This window comes from Carcharodon carcharias (assembly GCF_017639515.1).
Source record: "Carcharodon carcharias isolate sCarCar2 chromosome 39 unlocalized genomic scaffold, sCarCar2.pri SUPER_39_unloc_9, whole genome shotgun sequence".
Lineage (NCBI taxonomy): Eukaryota > Metazoa > Chordata > Chondrichthyes > Lamniformes > Lamnidae > Carcharodon > Carcharodon carcharias.
The window spans coordinates 121,171-143,198 of record NW_024470848.1 but is presented as its reverse complement, the minus strand read 5'-3'; the positions used below and the strand labels follow the sequence as shown (position 1 = coordinate 143,198).

The 22,028-nt window shown below is 49.2% G+C and overlaps 1 protein-coding gene across 1 annotated transcript in view; it reads right to left on the bottom strand.

The window, feature by feature from the left end:
* The window catches only part of LOC121275006 (peripheral myelin protein 22-like), an 80,593-nt gene that overhangs the window by 56,463 nt on the left and 2,102 nt on the right, over positions 1-22,028 (bottom strand). Inside the window, exons 2-4 of the mRNA XM_041182399.1 lie at positions 21,853-21,948; positions 3,365-3,476; positions 2,631-2,771 (exon numbers count right to left, since the gene is read on the bottom strand). Coding sequence (XP_041038333.1) covers positions 2,631-2,771; positions 3,365-3,476; positions 21,853-21,930 — 331 coding nt within the window. The 5' untranslated portion in view covers positions 21,931-21,948. The remainder of the gene's footprint in view (positions 1-2,630; positions 2,772-3,364; positions 3,477-21,852; positions 21,949-22,028) is intronic.

The following is a 22,028-nucleotide window of genomic DNA, read 5'->3' as shown; positions in this document are numbered from 1 at the left end:
AATGAGAGAGTTAGGGGTTTCGATGGATGGTCTTTGAATGGAGAGTTAGGGCATTAGATGGATGGCCTTCGATGGGAGAGTTAGTGGATTATTTGGATGGTCTTTGATGGGAGAGTTAGGGGATTAGAGGGATGGACTTCGATGTGAGAGTTAGGGTATTAGTGTGATGGTCTTCGATTTAAGAGTTAGCGGATTAGATGGATCGTCTTCAATGTGAGAGTTAGGGGATTAGGTGGACGGTCTTCGATGGGAGGGTTAGGCAATTACAGTGACAGTCTTCAATGGGAGATTTGGGGAATTAGAGGGATAATCTTTGATAGGAGAGTTAGGGGATTAGAGGGATGGTCTTCATTGGGAGAATTAGGGGTTAAAGGGATGGTTCTCAATGGGTGAGTTAGGGAATTAGAGGAATGGTCTTCGATTGGAGTGTGAGGGGATTAGAGTGATGGTCTTTGACGGGAGACTTTGGTAATTAGAGGAATGGTCTTCGATGAGAGAGTTAGTGGATTAGAGGGATGGTCTTCAATGGGAGAGTTAGGGAATTAAAGGGATGGGCTTCGATGGGGGAGTGAGGGGATTAGAGGAATGGTCTTTGATGGGAGAATTAGAGGATAAATGGGATAGTCTTCAATGGGAGAGTTAGGGAATTAGAGGGATGGTCTTTGATGGGAGAGTTAGGGGATTAGAGAGATGGTCTTCAATGGGGGAGCTAGGGGATTAGAGGGATGGTTTTGATGGGAGAGTTAGTGGATTAGAGGGATGGTCTTCGAGGGGAGAGTTAGGGGATTTGAGGGATGGTCTTCAATGGGAGAGTTAGGGGATTAGATGGATGGTCTTCGAGGGGAGAGTTATGGGATTAGAGTGATGGTCTTCGATGTGAGAGTTAGGGGATTAGATGGAGGGTCTTTGATGGGAGAGTCAGGGGATTAGAGGAATGGTCTTCGATGGGAGAGATATGGGATTACAGTGATAGTCTTCAGTGGGAGAGTTGGGGGATTAGAGGGATAATCTTTGATGGGAGATTTAGGGGATTAGCTGGATGGTCTTTGATGGGATAGTTAGGGGTTAGAGGGATGGTTCTCGATGGGGGTGTTAGGGAATTAGATGAATTGTCTTCGATGGGAGAGTTAGGGGATTATAGGGATGGTCTTCGATTGGAGTATGAGGGGATTAGAGTGATGGTCTTTTTCGGGAGACTTAGGTAATTAGAGGAATTGTCTTCAATGTGAGAGTTAGGGAATTAGAGGGATGGTCTTCGATGTGTGAGTTAGGGGATTAGAGGAATGGTCTTCGATGGGAGAGTTAGGTGTTTAGAAGCAGAGTCTTCGATCGGAGAGGTATGTGATTGGAGGGATGTTCTGCAATGGGAGAGATAGGGGATTAGCAGGATGGTCTTTAATGGAGGATTAGGAGATTAGAGGGATTGTCTCTGAAGGGAGAGTTTGGGGATTCGTTGGATGGACTTCGATGGGAGAGTTAGTGGATTAGAGGAATGGTATTCAATGGGAGAGTTAGGGGATTAAAAGGATGTTCTTCGATGGGGAGTGAGGGGATTAGAGGAATGGTCTTCGATTGGAGAATTAGAGGATAAGTGGGATGGTCTTCGATGGGAGTGTTAGGGGATTAGAGGGATGGTCTTTGATGGGAGAGTTAGGGAATTAGATGGATGGACTTCAATGGGAGAGTTAAGGGATTTGAGGGATTGTATTTGATGGGAGGGTTAGGGGATTATAGGGATGGTCTTTGATGGGAGAGTTAGGGGATTAGAGAGATTGTCTTCAATTGTGGAGCTTGGGGATTAGAGTGATGGTTTTGATGGGAGACTTAGTGGATTAGAGGGATGGTCTTCAAGGGGAGAGTTAGGGGATTAGAGAGATGATCTTTTATAGGGGAGTTAGGGGATTAGAGGGATTGTCTTCAATGGGAGAGTTAGGGGATTAGATGGATGGCCTTCGATGGGAGAGTTAGGGGATTAGAGGGATGGACTTCGATGTGAGAGTTAGGGGATTAGTGTGATGGTCTTCGATGGGTGAGTTAGGGAATTAGAGTGATGGTCTTCGATGGTAGATTTAGGGGATTAGAGTGATAGTCTTTGATGGGAGATTTTGTGGATTAGAGAGATGGTCTTCAATGGGTGAGCTAGGGGATTAGAGGGATGGTTTTGATTGGAGAGTTAGGGGATTTGAGGGATGGTCTTTGATGGGAGAATTGGGGGATTAGAGTGATGGTTTTTGATGGGAGAGTTAGGGGATTAGAGGGATGGTCTTCGATGGGGGAGTTAGGGGGTTGGTGGGATGGACTTCGATGGGAGAACTAGGGGATTAGAGGGCTGGTCTTTAATGCGGGAGTTAGGGGATTAGAGGGATGGTCTTCAATGCGGGAGTTAGGGGATTAGAGGGCTGGTCTTCGATGGGGGAGTTAGGGGGTTGGAGGGATGGACTTCGATGGGAGAACTAGGGGATTAGAGGGCTGGTCTTTAATGCGGGAGTTAGGGGATTAGAGGGCTGGTCTTCAAAGTGAGAGTTAGGGGATTAGTAGGATGGTCTTCGATAAGGGAGTTAGGGGATTAGAAGGATGGTCTTTAATGGGGGTTTAAGGGTTCAGCGGAATGGTCTTTGATGGCCACTCACCAGCGAAGATTTGAAACAGCCCAGTCGCATAGAAGAGGCTTCCTTTCCTCAATGTGTATAGCTGACACAGGAAGATAATAAACGAAGCGGTAGAGAAAAGTACAGCCAGGACCATCAGGGCTTGAGATGCATGGAGCCATTCTGGAGGGAGAGAATATGGTGTTCAAAATTTCAGAAAAGGCACATTCAGCCCCTAGAGCCTTTTACACAGGAACAGGAGGATCCCATTCAGCCCCTTCTCGAGCCTGTTACACAGGAACAGGAGGAGGCCCCATTCAGCCCCTTCTCGAGTCTGTTACACAGGAACAGGAGGAGGCCCATTCAGCCCCTTCTCGAGCACGTTACACAGGAACAGGACGAGGCCCATTCAGCCCCTTCTCGAGCCTGTTACACAGGAACAAGAGGAGGCCCATTCAGCCCCTTCTCGAGCCTGTTACTCAGGAACAGGAGGATCCCATTCAGCCCCTTCTCGAGCCTGTTACACAGGAACAGGAGGAGGCCCATTCAGCCCCTCGAGCCTATTACACAGGAACAGCAGGAGGCCCATTCAGCCCCTTCTCGAGCCTGTTACACAGGAACAGGAGGAGGCCCATTCAGCCCCTTCTCGAGCCTGTTACACAGAAACAGGAGGAGGCCCATTCAGCCCCTCGAGCCTGTTACACAGGAACAGCAGGAGGCCCATACCATCCCCTGCTTATTTCACTGAAACAGTGCAGAATGTTTTTCAGTCTCACCTTGACCATGAGAGGCCACAATGTCGGTGCAGCTCCAGGTTAGTTCAGCTTTAATGTACAAACACTCACTCCATAGATCACGGGAACTCTCATCATTGTAAAACCACCAAGACTGTGAATGAGAGAGAAATAAATTCACTCAGAGTCCTCATCAAACACTCCCAGGACAGGTAAAGCACGGGGTTAGATACAGAGTAAAGATCCCTCAACAATGTCCCCATCAAACACTCCCAGGACAGAGACAGCACGGAGTTAGATACAGAGTAAATCTCCCTCTACACCGTCCCCATCAAACACACCCAGGACAGGTACAGCACGGGGTTAGATACAGAGTAAATCTCCCTCTACACTGTCCCCATCAAACACTCCCAGGACAGGTACAGCACGGGGTTAGATACAGAGTAAATCTCCCTCTACACTGTCCCCATCAAACACTCCCAGATTGGTACAGCACGGCGTTAGATACAGAGTAAATCTCCCTCTACACTGTCCCCATCAAACACTCCCAGGACAGGTAGAGCACTGGTGTAGATACAGAGTTAAGCTCCCTCTACATTGTCCGGATCAAACACTCCTAAGAAAGGTGTAGCACGGGGTTAGAAAAGAGTAAAACTCCCCCTAACAATCCCCATCAAACACTCCCAGGACAACCACAGCAAGGGGTTAGATACAGGGTAAAGCACCCTCTACACTGTCCCCATCAAACACTCCCAGGACAGGTACAGCACGGGGTTAGATACAGAGTAAATCTCCCTCTACACCGTCCCCATCAAACACTCCCAGGACAGGTACAGCACGGGGTTAGATACAGAGTAAAACTCATTTAACACTGTCCCCATCAAACACTCCCAGGACAGGTACAGCACGGGGTTAGATACAGAGTAAATCTCCCTCTACACTGTCCCCATCAAACACTCCCAGGACAGGTACAGCATGGGGTTAGATACAGAGTAAATCTCCCTCTACACTGTCCCCATCAAACACTCCCAGGACAGGTACAGCACGGGGTTAGATACAGAGTAAATCTCCTTCTACACTGTCTCCATCAAACACTCCCAGGACAGGTACAGCACGGGGTTAGATACAGAGTAAATCTCCCTCTACACTGTCCACATCAAACACTCCCAGCTCAGGTACAGCACGGGGTTAGATAAAGATTAATGCCACCCCTAACAATCTCCATCAAACAATCCCAGGACAGGTACAGCACGGGGTTAGACACAGAGTGAAGCTCCCTCTACACTGTCCCCAGCAAATATTCCTAGGACAGGTAGAGCACGCAGTTAGATACAGAGTAAATTCCTCTAAAATATCCCACTCAATCGCTCCCAGGACAGGTATAGCACAGTGTTAGATACAGAGTAAATCTCCCTCTACACTGTCCCCATCAAACACTCCCAGGACAGGTACAGCACGGGGTTAGATACAGAGTAAATCTCCCTCTACACTGTCCCCATCAAACACTCCCAGGACAGGTACAGCACGGGGTTAGATACAGAGTAAATCTCCCTCTACACTCTCCGCATCACACGCTCCCAGGACAGGTACAGCACGGGGTTAGATACAGAGTAAATCTCCCTCTACACTGTCCCCATCAAACACTCCCAGGACAGGTACAGCAAAGGGGTTAGATACAGAGTAAATCTCCCTCTACACCGTCCCCATCAAACACTCCCAGGACAGGTACAGCACGGTGTTAGGTACAGAGTAAATCTCCCTCTACACTGTCCCCAGCAAATATTCCTAGGACAGGTAGAGCACGCAGTTAGATACAGAGTAAATTCCTCTAAAATATCCCACTCAATCGCTCCCAGGACAGGTATAGCACAGTGTTAGATACAGAGTAAATCTCCCTCTACACTGTCCCCATCAAACACTCCCAGGACAGGGACAGCACGGAGTTAGATACAGAGTAAATCTCCTTATACACTTTCCCCATCAAACATTCTCTGGATAGTTACAGTACAGGGTAAGTTACAGAATAAAGCTCCCTCAACACTTTCCCCATCAAACACTCCCAGGACAGGTACAGCACGGGGTTAGATACAGAGTAAATCTCCCTCTACACTGTCCCCATCAAACACTCCCAGGACAAGTACAGCAGGGTGTCAGAAACAGAGGAAATCTCCATCTAAACTATCACTCTCAAACACTCCCAGGACAGGTACAGCACGGTGTTAGATACAGAGTAAATCTCCCTCTACACCGTCCACATCAAACACTCCCAGGGCAGGTACTGCACGGGGTAAGATACAGAGTAAAGCTTCCTCTACACTGGCCCCATCATACACTCCCAGGTCATGTACAGCACGGGGTTAGATACAGAGTGAATCTCCCTCTACACCGTCCAAAACAAACACTCCCAGGACAGGTACAGCAGGGTGTCACAAACAGAGGAAATCTCCATCTAAACTATCACTCTCAAACACTCTCAGGAAAGGTACAGCACAGGATTAGATACAAAGTTAAGTTCCCTCTACACTGTCCGGATCAAACACTCCCAGGACAGGTACAGCACGGGTTTAGATAAAGAGTAAAGCTTCCCCGGACAAACCCCATCAAACACTCGCATGAAAGGTACACCACGGGGTTAGATACAGAGTAAAGCCCCCTCTACACCGTCCCCATCAAACACTCCCAGGACAGGTACAGCATGGGGTTAGATACAGAGTAAATCTCCCTCTACACTGTCCCCATCAAACACTCCCAGGACAGGTACAGCACAGGGTTCGATACAGAGTAAAGCACCCTCTACACTGTCCCCATCAAACACTCCCAGGACAGGTACAGCACGGGGTTAGATACAGAGTAAAGCTCTCTCTTCACTCTCCCCATCAAACACTCCCAGGACAGGTACAGCACGGGGTTAGTTACAGAGTAAAGCTCCCTCTACACTGTCCCCATCAAACACTCCCAGGACAGGTACAGCACGGGGTTAGATACAGAGTAAATCTCCCTCTACACTGTCCCCATCAAACACTCCCAGGACAGGTACAGCACAGTGTTAGATACAGAGTAAATCTCCCTCTACACTGGCCCCATCAAACACGCCCAGGACAGGTACAGCACGGTGTTAGATACAGAGTAAATCTCCCTCTACACTGTCCCCATCAAACACTCCCAGGACAGGTACAGCACGGTGTTAGATACTGAGTAAATCTCCCTCTACACTGGCCCCATCAAACACGCCCAGGACAGGTACAGCACGGGGTTAGATACAGAGTAAATCTCCCTCTACACTGTCCCCATCAAACACTCCCAGGACAGGTACAGCACAGTGTTAGATACTGAGTAAATCTCCCACTACACTGTCCCCATCAAACACTCCCAGGACAGGTACAGCACGGGGTTAGATACAGAGTAAAGCTCTCTCCTCTCTCTCCCCAACAAACACTCCCAGAACTGGTACATCAGGGGGTTAGATACAGAGTAAAGCACCCTCTACACTGTCCCCATCAAACACTCCCAGGACAGGTACAGCACGGGGTTAGATACAGAGTAAATCTCCCTCTACACTGTCCCCATCAAACACTCCCAGGACAGGTACAGCACGGGGTTAGATACAGAGTAAATCTCCCTCTACACTGTCCCCATCAAACACTCCCAGGACAGGTACAGCACGGGGTTAGATACAGAGTAAATCTCCCTCTACACTGTTCCCATCAAACACTCCCAGGACAGGTACAGCACGGTGTTAGATACAGACTAAATCTCCCTCTACACTGTCCCCATCAAACACTCCCAGGACAGGTACAGCACGGGGTTAGATACAGAGTAAATCTCCCTCTACACTGTCCCCATCAAACACTCCCAGGACAGGTACAGCACGGGGTTAGATACAGAGTAAATCTCCCCCTACACTGTCCCCATCAAACACTCCCAGGACAGGTACAGCACGGGGTTAGATACAGAGTAAATCTCCCTCTACACTGTCCCCATCAAACACTCCCAGGACAGGTACAGCACGGGGTTAGATACAGACTAAATCTCCCTCTACACTGTCCCCATCAAACACTCCCAGGACAGGTACAGCACGGGGTTAGATACAGAGTAAATCTCCCTCTACACTGTCCCCATCAAACACTCCCAGGACAGGTACAGCACGGTGTTAGATACTGAGTAAAGTTCCCTCTACACTGTTCCCATCAAAGAACATCTGGACAGGTACAACACTGGGTTAGATACAGAATAAATCTCCCCCGGACAAACACCATCAAACACTCCCAGGACAGGTACAGCACGGGTTTAGATACAGAGTAAAGCTCCCTCTACACTGTCCCCATCAAACACTCCCAGGACAGGTACAGCAGGGGGTTAGATACAGAGTAAAGTTCCCTCTACCCCTTCACAATCAAACACCCCCAGGACAGGTACAGCACGGGGTTAGATACAGAGTAAATCTCCCTCTTCACTGTCCGAATCAAACACTCCCATAACAGGTATAGCACAGGGTTAGATACAGAGTAAATCTCCCTCTACACCGTCACCATCAAACACTCCCAGGACAGGTACAGCACGGGGTTAGATACAGAGTAAAGCTCCCTCTACACTGTCCCCATCAAACACTCCCAGGACAGGTACAGCACAGGGTTAGATACAGAGTAAATCTCCCTCTACACTGTCCCCATCAAACACTCCCAGGACAGGTACAGCACGGGGTTAGATACAGAGTAAATCTCCCTCTACACTGTCCCCATCAAACACTCCCAGGACAGGTACAGCACGGGGTTAGATACAGAGTAAATCTCCCTCTACACTTTCCAGATCAAACATTCCCTGGACAGGTACAGCACGGGGTTAGATATAAAGCAAATCTACCTCTAAACTGTCCCCATCAAACACTCCCAGGACAGGTACAGCACGGGGTTAGATACAGAGTAAATCTCCCTCTACACTGTCCCCATCAAACACTCCCAGGACAGGTACAGCACGGGGTTAGATACAGAGTAAATCTCCCTCTACACTGTCCCCATCAAACACTCCCAGATTGGTACAGCACGGGGTTAGATACAGAGTAAATCTCCCTCTACACTGTCCCCATCAAACACTCCCAGGACAGGTAGAGCACGGGGTTAGATACAGAGTAAATCTCCCTCTACACTGTCCCCATCAAACACTCCCAGGACAGGTAGAGCACTGGTGTAGATACAGAGTTAAGCTCCCTCTACATTGTCCGGATCAAACACTCCTAAGAAAGGTGTAGCACGGGGTTAGAAAAGAGTAAAACTCCCCCTAACAATCCCCATCAAACACTCCCAGGACAACCACAGCAAGGGGTTAGATACAGGGTAAAGCACCCTCTACACTGTCCCCATCAAACACTCCCAGGACAGGTACAGCACGGGGTTAGATACAGAGTAAATCTCCCTCTACACCGTCCCCATCAAACACTCCCAGGACAGGTACAGCACGGGGTTAGATACAGAGTAAAACTCATTTAACACTGTCCCCATCAAACACTCCCAGGACAGGTACAGCACGGGGTTAGATACAGAGTAAATCTCCCTCTACACTGTCCCCATCAAACACTCCCAGGACAGGTACAGCACGGGGTTAGATACAGAGTAAATCTCCCTCTACACTGTCCCCATCAAACACTCCCAGGACAGGTACAGCACGGGGTTAGATACAGAGTAAATCTCCTTCTACACTGTCTCCATCAAACACTCCCAGGACAGGTACAGCACGGGGTTAGATACAGAGTAAATCTCCCTCTACACTGTCCACATCAAACACTCCCAGCTCAGGTACAGCACGGGGTTAGATAAAGATTAATGCCACCCCTAACAATCTCCATCAAACAATCCCAGGACAGGTACAGCACGGGGTTAGACACAGAGTGAAGCTCCCTCTACACTGTCCCCAGCAAATATTCCTAGGACAGGTAGAGCACGCAGTTAGATACAGAGTAAATTCCTCTAAAATATCCCACTCAATCGCTCCCAGGACAGGTATAGCACAGTGTTAGATACAGAGTAAATCTCCCTCTACACTGTCCCCATCAAACACTCCCAGGACAGGTACAGCACGGGGTTAGATACAGAGTAAATCTCCCTCTACACTGTCCCCATCAAACACTCCCAGGACAGGTACAGCACGGGGTTAGATACAGAGTAAATCTCCCTCTACACTCTCCGCATCACACGCTCCCAGGACAGGTACAGCACGGGGTTAGATACAGAGTAAATCTCCCTCTACACTGTCCCCATCAAACACTCCCAGGACAGGTACAGCAAAGGGGTTAGATACAGAGTAAATCTCCCTCTACACCGTCCCCATCAAACACTCCCAGGACAGGTACAGCACGGTGTTAGGTACAGAGTAAATCTCCCTCTACACTGTCCCCAGCAAATATTCCTAGGACAGGTAGAGCACGCAGTTAGATACAGAGTAAATTCCTCTAAAATATCCCACTCAATCGCTCCCAGGACAGGTATAGCACAGTGTTAGATACAGAGTAAATCTCCCTCTACACTGTCCCCATCAAACACTCCCAGGACAGGGACAGCACGGAGTTAGATACAGAGTAAATCTCCCTCTACACTGTCCCCATCAAACACTCCCAGGACAGGTACAGCACGGGGTTAGATACAGAGTAAATCTCCCTCTACACTGTCCCCATCAAACACTCCCAGGACAAGTACAGCAGGGTGTCAGAAACAGAGGAAATCTCCATCTAAACTATCACTCTCAAACACTCCCAGGAAAGGTACAGCACGGGGTTAGATACAATGTTAAGTTCCCTCTACACTGTCCCCATCAAACACTCCCAGGACAGGTACAGCACGGTGTTAGATACAGAGTAAATCTCCCTCTACACCGTCCACATCAAACACTCCCAGGGCAGGTACTGCACGGGGTAAGATACAGAGTAAAGCTTCCTCTACACTGGCCCCATCATACACTCCCAGGTCATGTACAGCACGGGGTTAGATACAGAGTGAATCTCCCTCTACACCGTCCAAAACAAACATTCCCAGGACAGGTACAGCAGGGTGTCACAAACAGAGGAAATCTCCATCTAAACTATCACTCTCAAACACTCTCAGGAAAGGTACAGCACAGGGTTAGATACAAAGTTAAGTTCCCTCTACACTGTCCGGATCAAACACTCCCAGGACAGGTACAGCACGGGGTTAGATACAATGTTAAGTTCCCTCTCCACTGTCCAGATCAAACACTCCCAGGACAGGTACAGCACGGGTTTAGATAAAGAGTAAAGCTTCCCCGGACAAACCCCATCAAACACTCGCATGAAAGGTACACCACGGGGTTAGATACAGAGTAAAGCCCCCTCTACACAGTCCCCATCAAACACTCCCAGGACAGGTACAGCATGGGGTTAGATACAGAGTAAATCTCCCTCTACACTGTCCCCATCAAACACTCCCAGGACAGGTACAGCACAGGGTTCGATACAGAGTAAAGCACCCTCTACACTGTCCCCATCAAACACTCCCAGGACAGGTACAGCACGGGGTTAGATACAGAGTAAAGCTCTCTCTTCACTCTCCCCATCAAACACTCCCAGGACAGGTACAGCACGGGGTTAGTTACAGAGTAAAGCTCCCTCTACACTGTCCCCATCAAACACTCCCAGGACAGGTACAGCACGGGGTTAGATACAGAGTAAATCTCCCTCTACACTGTCCCCATCAAACACTCCCAGGACAGGTACAGCACGGTGTTAGATACTGAGTAAATCTCCCTCTACACTGGCCCCATCAAACACGCCCAGGACAGGTACAGCACGGTGTTAGATACAGAGTAAATCTCACTCTACACTGTCCCCATCAAACACTCCCAGGACAGGTACAGCACGGTGTTAGATACTGAGTAAATCTCCCTCTACACTGGCCCCATCAAACACGCCCAGGACAGGTACAGCACGGGGTTAGATACAGAGTAAATCTCCCTCTACACTGTCCCCATCAAACACTCCCAGGACAGGTACAGCACAGTGTTAGATACTGAGTAAATCTCCCTCTACACTGTCCCCATCAAACACTCCCAGGACAGGTACAGCACGGGGTTAGATACAGAGTAAATCTCCCTCTACACTGTCCCCATCAAACACTCCCAGGACAGGTACAGCACGGGGTTAGATACAGAGTAAAGCTCTCTCCTCTCTCTCCCCAACAAACACTCCCAGAACTGGTACATCAGGGGGTTAGATACAGAGTAAAGCACCCTCTACACTGTCTATATCAAACACTCCCAGGACAGGTACAGCACGGGGTTAGATACAGAGTAAATCTCCCTCTACACTGTCCCCATCAAACACTCCCAGGACAGGTACAGCACGGGGTTAGATACAGAGTAAATCTCCCTCTACACTGTCCCCATCAAACACTCCCAGGACAGGTACAGCACGGGGTTAGATACAGAGTAAATCTCCCTCTACACTGTTCCCATCAAACACTCCCAGGACAGTTACAGCACGGTGTTAGATACAGACTAAATCTCCCTCTACACTGTCCCCATCAAACACTCCCAGGACAGGTACAGCACGGGGTTAGATACAGAGTAAATCTCCCTCTACACTGTCCCCATCAAACACTCCCAGGACAGGTACAGCACGGGGTTAGATACAGAGTAAATCTCCCCCTACACTGTCCCCATCAAACACTCCCAGGACAGGTACAGCACGGGGTTAGATACAGAGTAAATCTCCCTCTACACTGTCCCCATCAAACACTCCCAGGACAGGTACAGCACGGGGTTAGATACAGACTAAATCTCCCTCTACACTGTCCCCATCAAACACTCCCAGGACAGGTACAGCACGGGGTTAGATACAGAGTAAATCTCCCTCTACACTGTCCCCATCAAACACTCCCAGGACAGGTACAGCACGGTGTTAGATACTGAGTAAAGTTCCCTCTACACTGTTCCCATCAAAGAACATCTGGACAGGTACAACACTGGGTTAGATACAGAATAAATCTCCCCCGGACAAACACCATCAAACACTCCCAGGACAGGTACAGCACGGGGTTAGATAGAGAGTAAAGCTCCCTCTACACTGTCCCCATCAAACACTCCCAGGACAGGTACAGCACGGGGTTAGATACAGAGGAAATCTCCCTCTACACTGTCCCCAACAAACACTCCCAGGACAGGTACAGCACGGGGTTAAATACGGAATAAAGCTCCCTCTACACTGTGCCCATCAAACACTCCCAGGACAGGTACAGCACGGGGTTAGATACAGAGTAAAGCTCTCTCTTCACTCTCCCCATCAAACACTCCCAGGACAGGTACAGCACGGGGTTAGATACAGAGTAAAGCTCTCTCTTCACTCTCCCCATCAAACACTCCCAGGACAGGTACAGCACGGTGTTAGATACTGAGTAAATCTCCCTCTACACTGGCCCCATCAAACACGCCCAGGACAGGTACAGCAGGGTGTTAGATACAGAGTAAATCTCCCTCTACACTGTCCCCATCAAACACTCCCAGGACAGGTACAGCACGGTGTTAGATACTGAGTAAATCTCCCTCTACACTGGCCCCATCAAACACGCCCAGGACAGGTACAGCACGGGGTTAGATACAGAGTAAATCTCCCTCTACACTGTCCCCATCAAACACTCCCAGGACAGGTACAGCACGGTGTTAGATACTGAGTAAATCTCCCTCTACACTGGCCCCATCAAACACGCCCAGGTCATGTACAGCACGGGGTTAGATACAGAGTAAATCTCCCTCTACACTGTCCCCATCAAACACTCCCAGGACAGCTACAGCACGGGGTTAGATACAGAGTAAAGCTCTCTCCTCTCTCTCCCCAACAAACACTCCCAGAACTGGTACATCAGGGGGTTAGATACAGAGTAAAGCACCCTCTACACTGTCCCCATCAAACACTCCCAGGACAGATACAGCACGGGGTTAGATACAGAGTAAATCTCCCTCTACACTGTCCCCATCAAACACTCCCAGGACAGGTACAGCACGGGGTTAGATACAGAGTAAATCTCCCTCTACACTGTCCCCATCAAACACTCCCAGGACAGGTACAGCACGGGGTTAGATACAGAGTAAATCTCCCTCTACACTGTCCCCATCAAACACTCCCAGGACAGGTACAGCACGGTGTTAGATACTGAGTAAAGTTCCCTCTACACTGTTCCCATCAAAGAACATCTGGACAGGTACAACACTGGGTTAGATACAGAGTAAATCTCCCCCGGACAAACACCATCAAACACTCCCAGGACAGGTACAGCAAGGGGTTAGATACAGAGTAAATCTCCCTCTACACTGTCCCCATCAAACACTCCCAGGACTGGTACAGCACGGGGTTAGATACAGAGTAAATCTCCCTCTACACTGTGCCCATCAAACACTCCCAGGACAGGTACAGCACGGGGTTAGATACAGAGTAAATCTCCCTCTACATTGTCCCCATCAAACACTCCCAGGACAGGTACAGCACGGGGTTAGATACAGAGTAAAGTTCCCTCTACCCCTTCACAATCAAACACCCCCAGGACAGGTACAGCACGTGGTTAGATACAGAGTAAATCTCCCTCTTCACTGTCCGAATCAAACACTCCCATAACAGGTATAGCACAGGGTTAGATACAGAGTAAAGCTCTCTCTACACTGTCCCCATCAAACACTCCCAGGACAGGTACAGCACGGGGTTAGATACAGAGTAAATCTCCCTCTACACTGTCCCCATCAAACACTCCCAGGACAGGTACAGCACGGGGTTAGATACAGAGTAAAGCTCCCTCTACACTGTCCCCATCAAACACTCCCAGGACAGGTACAGAACGGGGTTAGATACAGAGTAAATTTCCCTCTACACTGTCCCCATCAAACACTCCCAGGACAGGTACAGCACGGGGTTAGATACAGAGTAAATCTCCCTCTACACTGTCCCCATCAAACACTCCCAGGACAGGTACAGCACGGGGTTAGATACAGAGTAAATCTCCCTCTACACTGTCCCCATCAAACACTCCCAGGACAGGTACACCATGCGGTTAGACACAGAGAAAAGCTCCCTCTAAACTGTCCCCATCAAACACTCCCAGGACAGGTACAGCACGGGGTTAGATACAGAGTAAATCTCCCTCTACACTGTCCCCATCAAACACTCCCAGGACAGGTACAGCACGGGGTTAGATACAGAGTAAATCTCCCTCTACACCGTCCCCAACAAACACTCCCAGGACAGGTACAGCACGGGGTTAGATACAGAGTAAATCTCCCTCTACACCGTCCCCATCAAACACTCCCAGGACAGGTACAGCATGGGGTTAGATACAGAGTAAATCTCCCTCTACACTGTCCCCATCAAACACTCCCAGGACAGGTACAGCACGGGGTTAGATACAGAGTAAATCTCCCTCTACACTGTCCAGATCAAACATTCCCTGGACAGGTACAGCACGGGGTTAGATATAAAGCAAATCTACCTCTAAACTGTCCCCATCAAACACTCCCAGGACAGGTACAGCACGGGGTTAGAAACAGAGTAAAGTTCCCTCTACCCTGTTCCCATGAAAGAACATCTGGACAGGTACAGCACAGGGTTAGATACAGAGTAAATCTCCCTATACCATGTCCCCTTCGAACACTCCCAGGACAGGTACAGCACGGGGTTAGATACAGAGTAAACCTCCATCTACACCGTCCCCATTAAACACTCCCAGGACAGGTACAGCACGGGGTTAGATACAGAGTAAACCTCCATCTACACCTTCACCATCAAACACTCTTTGCACAGGTACAGCACGGGGTTAGATACAGAGGAAATCTCCCACTACACTGTCCCCATCAAACACTCCCAGGACAGGTACAGCACGGGGTTAGATACAGAGTAAATCTCCCTCTACACCGTCCCCATCAAACACTCCCAGGACAGGTACAGCACGGGGTTAGATACAGAGTAAAGCTCCCTCTACACTGTCCCCATCAAACACTCCCAGGACAGGTACAGCACGGGGTAAGATACAGAGTAAATCTCCCTCTACACCGTCCCCATCAAACACTCCCAGGACAGGTACAGCACGGGGATAGTTACTGCGTAAATCTCCCTCTACACTGTCTCCATCAAACACTCCCAGGACAGGTACAGCACAGGGTTAGATACAGAGTAAATCTCCCTCTACACTGTCCCCATCAAACACTCCCAGGACAGGTACAGCACGGGGATAGTTACTGCGTAAATCTCCCTCTACACTGTCCCCATCAAACACTCCCAGGACAGGTACAGCACGGGGTTAGATACAGAGTAAATCTCCCTCTACACTGTCCCCATCAAACACTCCCAGGACAGGTACAGCAAGGGGTTAGATACAGAGTAAACCTCCCTCTACACTGTCCCCATCAAACAATCCCAGAACAGTTAAACACGCGTTTGCGTAAAGAACACACTAAACTGTCCCAATCAAACACGCCCAGGACAGGTTTAGCACGGGGTTAGATACAGACTAAAACCCCCTCTGCACTGTCCCCATTAAACACTACCAGGAGAGGTAAATCACTGGGTTAGATAAAGAGAAAATCTCGCTCGACACTGTCCCCAACAAACACTCCCAGGACAAGTACAGCAAGGGAATAGGTACAGAGTAAATCTCCATCTACATTGTCCCCATCAAACGTTCCCAGGACAGGTACAGCACGAGGTTAGATACAGAATTAAGGTCCCTCTACACCGTCTCCATCAAACACTCTCAGTACAGGTAGAGCACAGAGTTTGATGGAGAGTAAATCTCTCTCTACACTGTCCCCATCAAACACTCCCAGGACAGGTACAGCACGAGGTTAGATACAGAATTAAGGTCCCTCTACACCGTCTCCATCAAACACTCTCAGTACAGGTAGAGCACAGAGTTTGATGGAGAGTAAATCTCCCTCTACACTGTCTCCATCAAACACTCCCAGGACAGTACAGCACGGGGTTAGATACAGAGTAAATCTCCCTCTACACTGTCCCCATCAAACACTCCCAGGACAGGTACAGCACGGGGTTAGATACAGAGGAAATCTCCCACTACACTGTCCCCATCAAACACTCCCAGGACAGGTACAGCATGGGGTTAGATACAGAGTAAATCTCCCTCTACACTGTCCCCATCAAACACTCCCAGGACAGGTACAGCACGGGGTTAGATACAGAGTAAATCTCCCTCTACACTGTCCCCATCAAACACTCCCAGGACAGGTACAGCACGGGGTTAGATACAGAGTAAATCTCCCTCTACACCGTCCCCATCAAACACTCCCAGGACAGGTACAGCACAGGGTTAGATACAGAGTAAAGCTCCCTCTACACTGTCCCCCTCAAACACTCCCAGGACAGGTACAGCACGGGGTTAGATACAGAGTAAATCTCCCTCTACACTGTCCCCATCAAACTGTCCCATAACAGGTATAGCACAGTGTTAGATACAGAGTAAATCTCCCTCTACACCGTCCCCATCAAACACTCCCAGGACAGGTACAGCACGGGGTTAGATACTGAGTAAATCTCACTGTACAATGGCCCCATCTAACACTCGCAGGAAATGTACAGCACTGGTTCAGATACAGAGTAAATCTCCCTCTACACTGTCCCCATCAAACACTCCCAGGACAGGTACAGCACGGGGTTAGATACAGAGTAAAGCTCCCTCTACACCATCCCCATCAAACACTCCCAGGACAGGTACAGCACGGGGTTAGATACTGAGTAAAGTTCCCTCTACACTGCCCCATCAAACACTCCTAGGACAGGTACAGCACGGGGTTAGATACAGAGTAATTCTCCCTCTACACTGTCCCCATCAAACATTCCCAGGACAGGTACAGCACGGGGTTAGATACAGAGTAAAGCTCTCTCTACACCGTCCCCATCAAACACTCCAATGACAGGTACAGCACGGGGTTAGATACAGATTAAATCTCGCTCTACACTGTCCGGATCAAATAATCCCAGGACATGTACAGTACGGGGTTACATACAGAGTAAAGTCCCTCTCAACTATCCCCCTCAAACACTCCCAGGACAGGTAAAGCACGGGGTTAGATACAGAGTAAATCTCCCTCTACACTGTCCCCATCAAACACTCCCAGGACAGGTACAGCACGGGGTTAGATACAGATTAAGGCTCCCTCTACACTGTCCCCATCAAACTGCCCCAGGACAGGTACAGCACGGGGTTAGATACAGAGTAAATCTCCCCCTACACTGTCCCCATCATACATTCTCTTGACAGGTACAGAACAGGGTAAGATACAGTGTTAAGCTCCCTATACAATGTCCCCATCAAACACTCCCAGGACAGGTACAGCACGGGGTTAGATACAGAGTAAATCTCCCTCTACACTGTCCCCATCAAACACTCCCAGGACAGGTACAGCACGGGGTTAGATACAGAGTAAATCTCCCTCTACACTGTCCCCATCAAACACTCCCAGGACAGGTACAGAACGGGGTTGGAAAAAGAGTAAAGCACACCATCACAATCCCCATCAAACACTTCCATGACAGGTACACCATGCGGTTAGACACAGAGAAAAGCTCCCTCTAAACTGTCCCCATCAAACACTCCCAGGACAGGTACAGCACGGGGTTAGATACAGAGTAAATCTCCCTCTACACTGTCCCCATCAAACACTCCCAGGACAGGTACAGCACGGGGTTAGATACAGAGTAAATCTCCCTCTACACCGTCCCCAACAAACACTCCCAGGACAGGTACAGCACGGGGTTAGATACAGAGTAAATCTCCCTCTACACCGTCCCCATCAAACACTCCCAGGACAGGTACAGCATGGGGTTAGATACAGAGTAAATCTCCCTCTACACTGTCCCCATCAAACACTCCCAGGACAGGTACAGCACGGGGTTAGATACAGAGTAAATCTCCCTCTACACTGTCCAGATCAAACATTCCCTGGACAGGTACAGCACGGGGTTAGATATAAAGCAAATCTACCTCTAAACTGTCCCCATCAAACACTCCCAGGACAGGTACAGCACGGGGTTAGAAACAGAGTAAAGTTCCCTCTACCCTGTTCCCATGAAAGAACATCTGGACAGGTACAGCACAGGGTTAGATACAGAGTAAATCTCCCTATACCATGTCCCCTTCGAACACTCCCAGGACAGGTACAGCACGGGGTTAGATACAGAGTAAACCTCCATCTACACCGTCCCCATTAAACACTCCCAGGACAGGTACAGCACGGGGTTAGATACAGAGTAAACCTCCATCTACACCTTCACCATCAAACACTCTTTGCACAGGTACAGCACGGGGTTAGATACAGAGGAAATCTCCCACTACACTGTCCCCATCAAACACTCCCAGGACAGGTACAGCACGGGGTTAGATACAGAGTAAATCTCCCTCTACACCGTCCCCATCAAACACTCCCAGGACAGGTACAGCACGGGGTTAGATACAGAGTAAAGCTCCCTCTACACTGTCCCCATCAAACACTCCCAGGACAGGTACAGCACGGGGTAAGATACAGAGTAAATCTCCCTCTACAACCGTCCCCATCAAACACTCCCAGGACAGGTACAGCACGGGGATAGTTACTGCGTAAATCTCCCTCTACACTGTCTCCATCAAACACTCCCAGGACAGGTACAGCACAGGGTTAGATACAGAGTAAATCTCCCTCTACACTGTCCCCATCAAACACTCCCAGGACAGGTACAGCACGGGGATAGTTACTGCGTAAATCTCCCTCTACACTGTCCCCATCAAACACTCCCAGGACAGGTACAGCACGGGATTAGATACAGAGTAAATCTCCCTCTACACTGTCCCCATCAAACACTCCCAGGACAGGTACAGCAAGGGGTTAGATACAGAGTAAACCTCCCTCTACACTGTCCCCATCAAACAATCCCAGAACAGTTAAACACGCGTTTGCGTAAAGAACACACTAAACTGTCCCAATCAAACACGCCCAGGACAGGTTTAGCACGGGGTTAGATACAGACTAAAACCCCCTCTGCACTGTCCCCATTAAACACTACCAGGAGAGGTAAATCACTGGGTTAGATAAAGAGAAAATCTCGCTCGACACTGTCCCCAACAAACACTCCCAGGACAAGTACAGCAAGGGAATAGGTACAGAGTAAATCTCCATCTACATTGTCCCCATCAAACGTTCCCAGGACAGGTACAGCACGAGGTTAGATACAGAATTAAGGTCCCTCTACACCGTCTCCATCAAACACTCTCAGTACAGGTAGAGCACAGAGTTTGATGGAGAGTAAATCTCTCTCTACACTGTCCCCATCAAACACTCCCAGGACAGGTACAGCACGAGGTTAGATACAGAATTAAGGTCCCTCTACACCGTCTCCATCAAACACTCTCAGTACAGGTAGAGCACAGAGTTTGATGGAGAGTAAATCTCCCTCTACACTGTCTCCATCAAACACTCCCAGGACAGTACAGCACGGGGTTAGATACAGAGTAAATCTCCCTCTACACTGTCCCCATCAAACACTCCCAGGACAGGTACAGCACGGGGTTAGATACAGAGGAAATCTCCCACTACACTGTCCCCATCAAACACTCCCAGGACAGGTACAGCATGGGGTTAGATACAGAGTAAATCTCCCTCTACACTGTCCCCATCAAACACTCCCAGGACAGGTACAGCACGGGGTTAGATACAGAGTAAATCTCCCTCTACACTGTCCCCATCAAACACTCCCAGGACAGGTACAGCACGGGGTTAGATACAGAGTAAATCTCCCTCTACACCGTCCCCATCAAACACTCCCAGGACAGGTACAGCACAGGGTTAGATACAGAGTAAAGCTCCCTCTACACTGTCCCCCTCAAACACTCCCAGGACAGGTACAGCACGGGGTTAGATACAGAGTAAATCTCCCTCTACACTGTCCCCATCAAACTGTCCCATAACAGGTATAGCACAGTGTTAGATACAGAGTAAATCTCCCTCTACACCGTCCCCATCAAACACTCCCAGGACAGGTACAGCACGGGGTTAGATACTGAGTAAATCTCACTGTACAATGGCCCCATCTAACACTCGCAGGAAATGTACAGCACTGGTTCAGATACAGAGTAAATCTCCCTCTACACTGTCCCCATCAAACACTCCCAGGACAGGTACAGCACGGGGTTAGATACAGAGTAAAGCTCCCTCTACACCATCCCCATCAAACACTCCCAGGACAGGTACAGCACGGGGTTAGATACTGAGTAAAGTTCCCTCTACACTGCCCCATCAAACACTCCTAGGACAGGTACAGCACGGGGTTAGATACAGAGTAATTCTCCCTCTACACTGTCCCCATCAAACATTCCCAGGACAGGTACAGCACGGGGTTAGATACAGAGTAAAGCTCTCTCTACACCGTCCCCATCAAACACTCCAATGACAGGTACAGCACGGGGTTAGATACAGATTAAATCTCGCTCTACACTGTCCGGATCAAATAATCCCAGGACATGTACAGTACGGGGTTACATACAGAGTAAAGTCCCTCTCAACTATCCCCCTCAAACACTCCCAGGACAGGTAAAGCACGGGGTTAGATACAGAGTAAATCTCCCTCTACACTGTCCCCATCAAACACTCCCAGGACAGGTACAGCACGGGGTTAGATACAGATTAAGGCTCCCTCTACACTGTCCCCATCAAACTGCCCCAGGACAGGTACAGCACGGGGTTAGATACAGAGTAAATCTCCCCCTACACTGTCCCCATCATACATTCTCTTGACAGGTACAGAACAGGGTAAGATACAGTGTTAAGCTCCCTATACAATGTCCCCATCAAACACTCCCAGGACAGGTACAGCACGGGGTTAGATACAGAGTAAATCTCCCTCTACACTGTCCCCATCAAACACTCCCAGGACAGGTACAGCACGGGGTTAGATACAGAGTAAATCTCCCTCTACACTGTCCCCATCAAACACTCCCAGGACAGGTACAGAACGGGGTTGGAAAAAGAGTAAAGCACACCATCACAATCCCCATCAAACACTTCCATGACAGGTACACCATGCGGTTAGACACAGAGAAAAGCTCCCTCTAAACTGTCCCCATCAAACACTCCCAGGACAGGTACAGCACGGGGTTAGATACAGAGTAAATCTCCCTCTACACTGTCCCCATCAAACACTCCCAGGACAGGTACAGCACGGGGTTAGATACAGAGTAAATCTCCCTCTACACCGTCCCCAACAAACACTCCCAGGACAGGTACAGCACGGGGTTAGATACAGAGTAAATCTCCCTCTACACCGTCCCCATCAAACACTCCCAGGACAGGTACAGCATGGGGTTAGATACAGAGTAAATCTCCCTCTACACTGTCCCCATCAAACACTCCCAGGACAGGTACAGCACGGGGTTAGATACAGAGTAAATCTCCCTCTACACCGTCCCCATCAAACCCTGGGTGGACACACAGGGAGGGGAACCCAGGCCTGAAGCTTTTGGATTTGTTTCCGCACAGTGAAATGTGGGTTAATACTTGCTTACGTTGTCGATGGTTGATATGTAGAGGAGGATGAGGACAACGAGGTGTATGAGTAACAGTCCGGGTAGGAGGAGGTACATACTGACGAGTCCTTGTTGCTGCAAATGAGCAGATCTGAGTTTCAGTGAAGCGTGTAATTCTGAACCAGACCTTTCAGCCTATTGTACACCTGCTATCT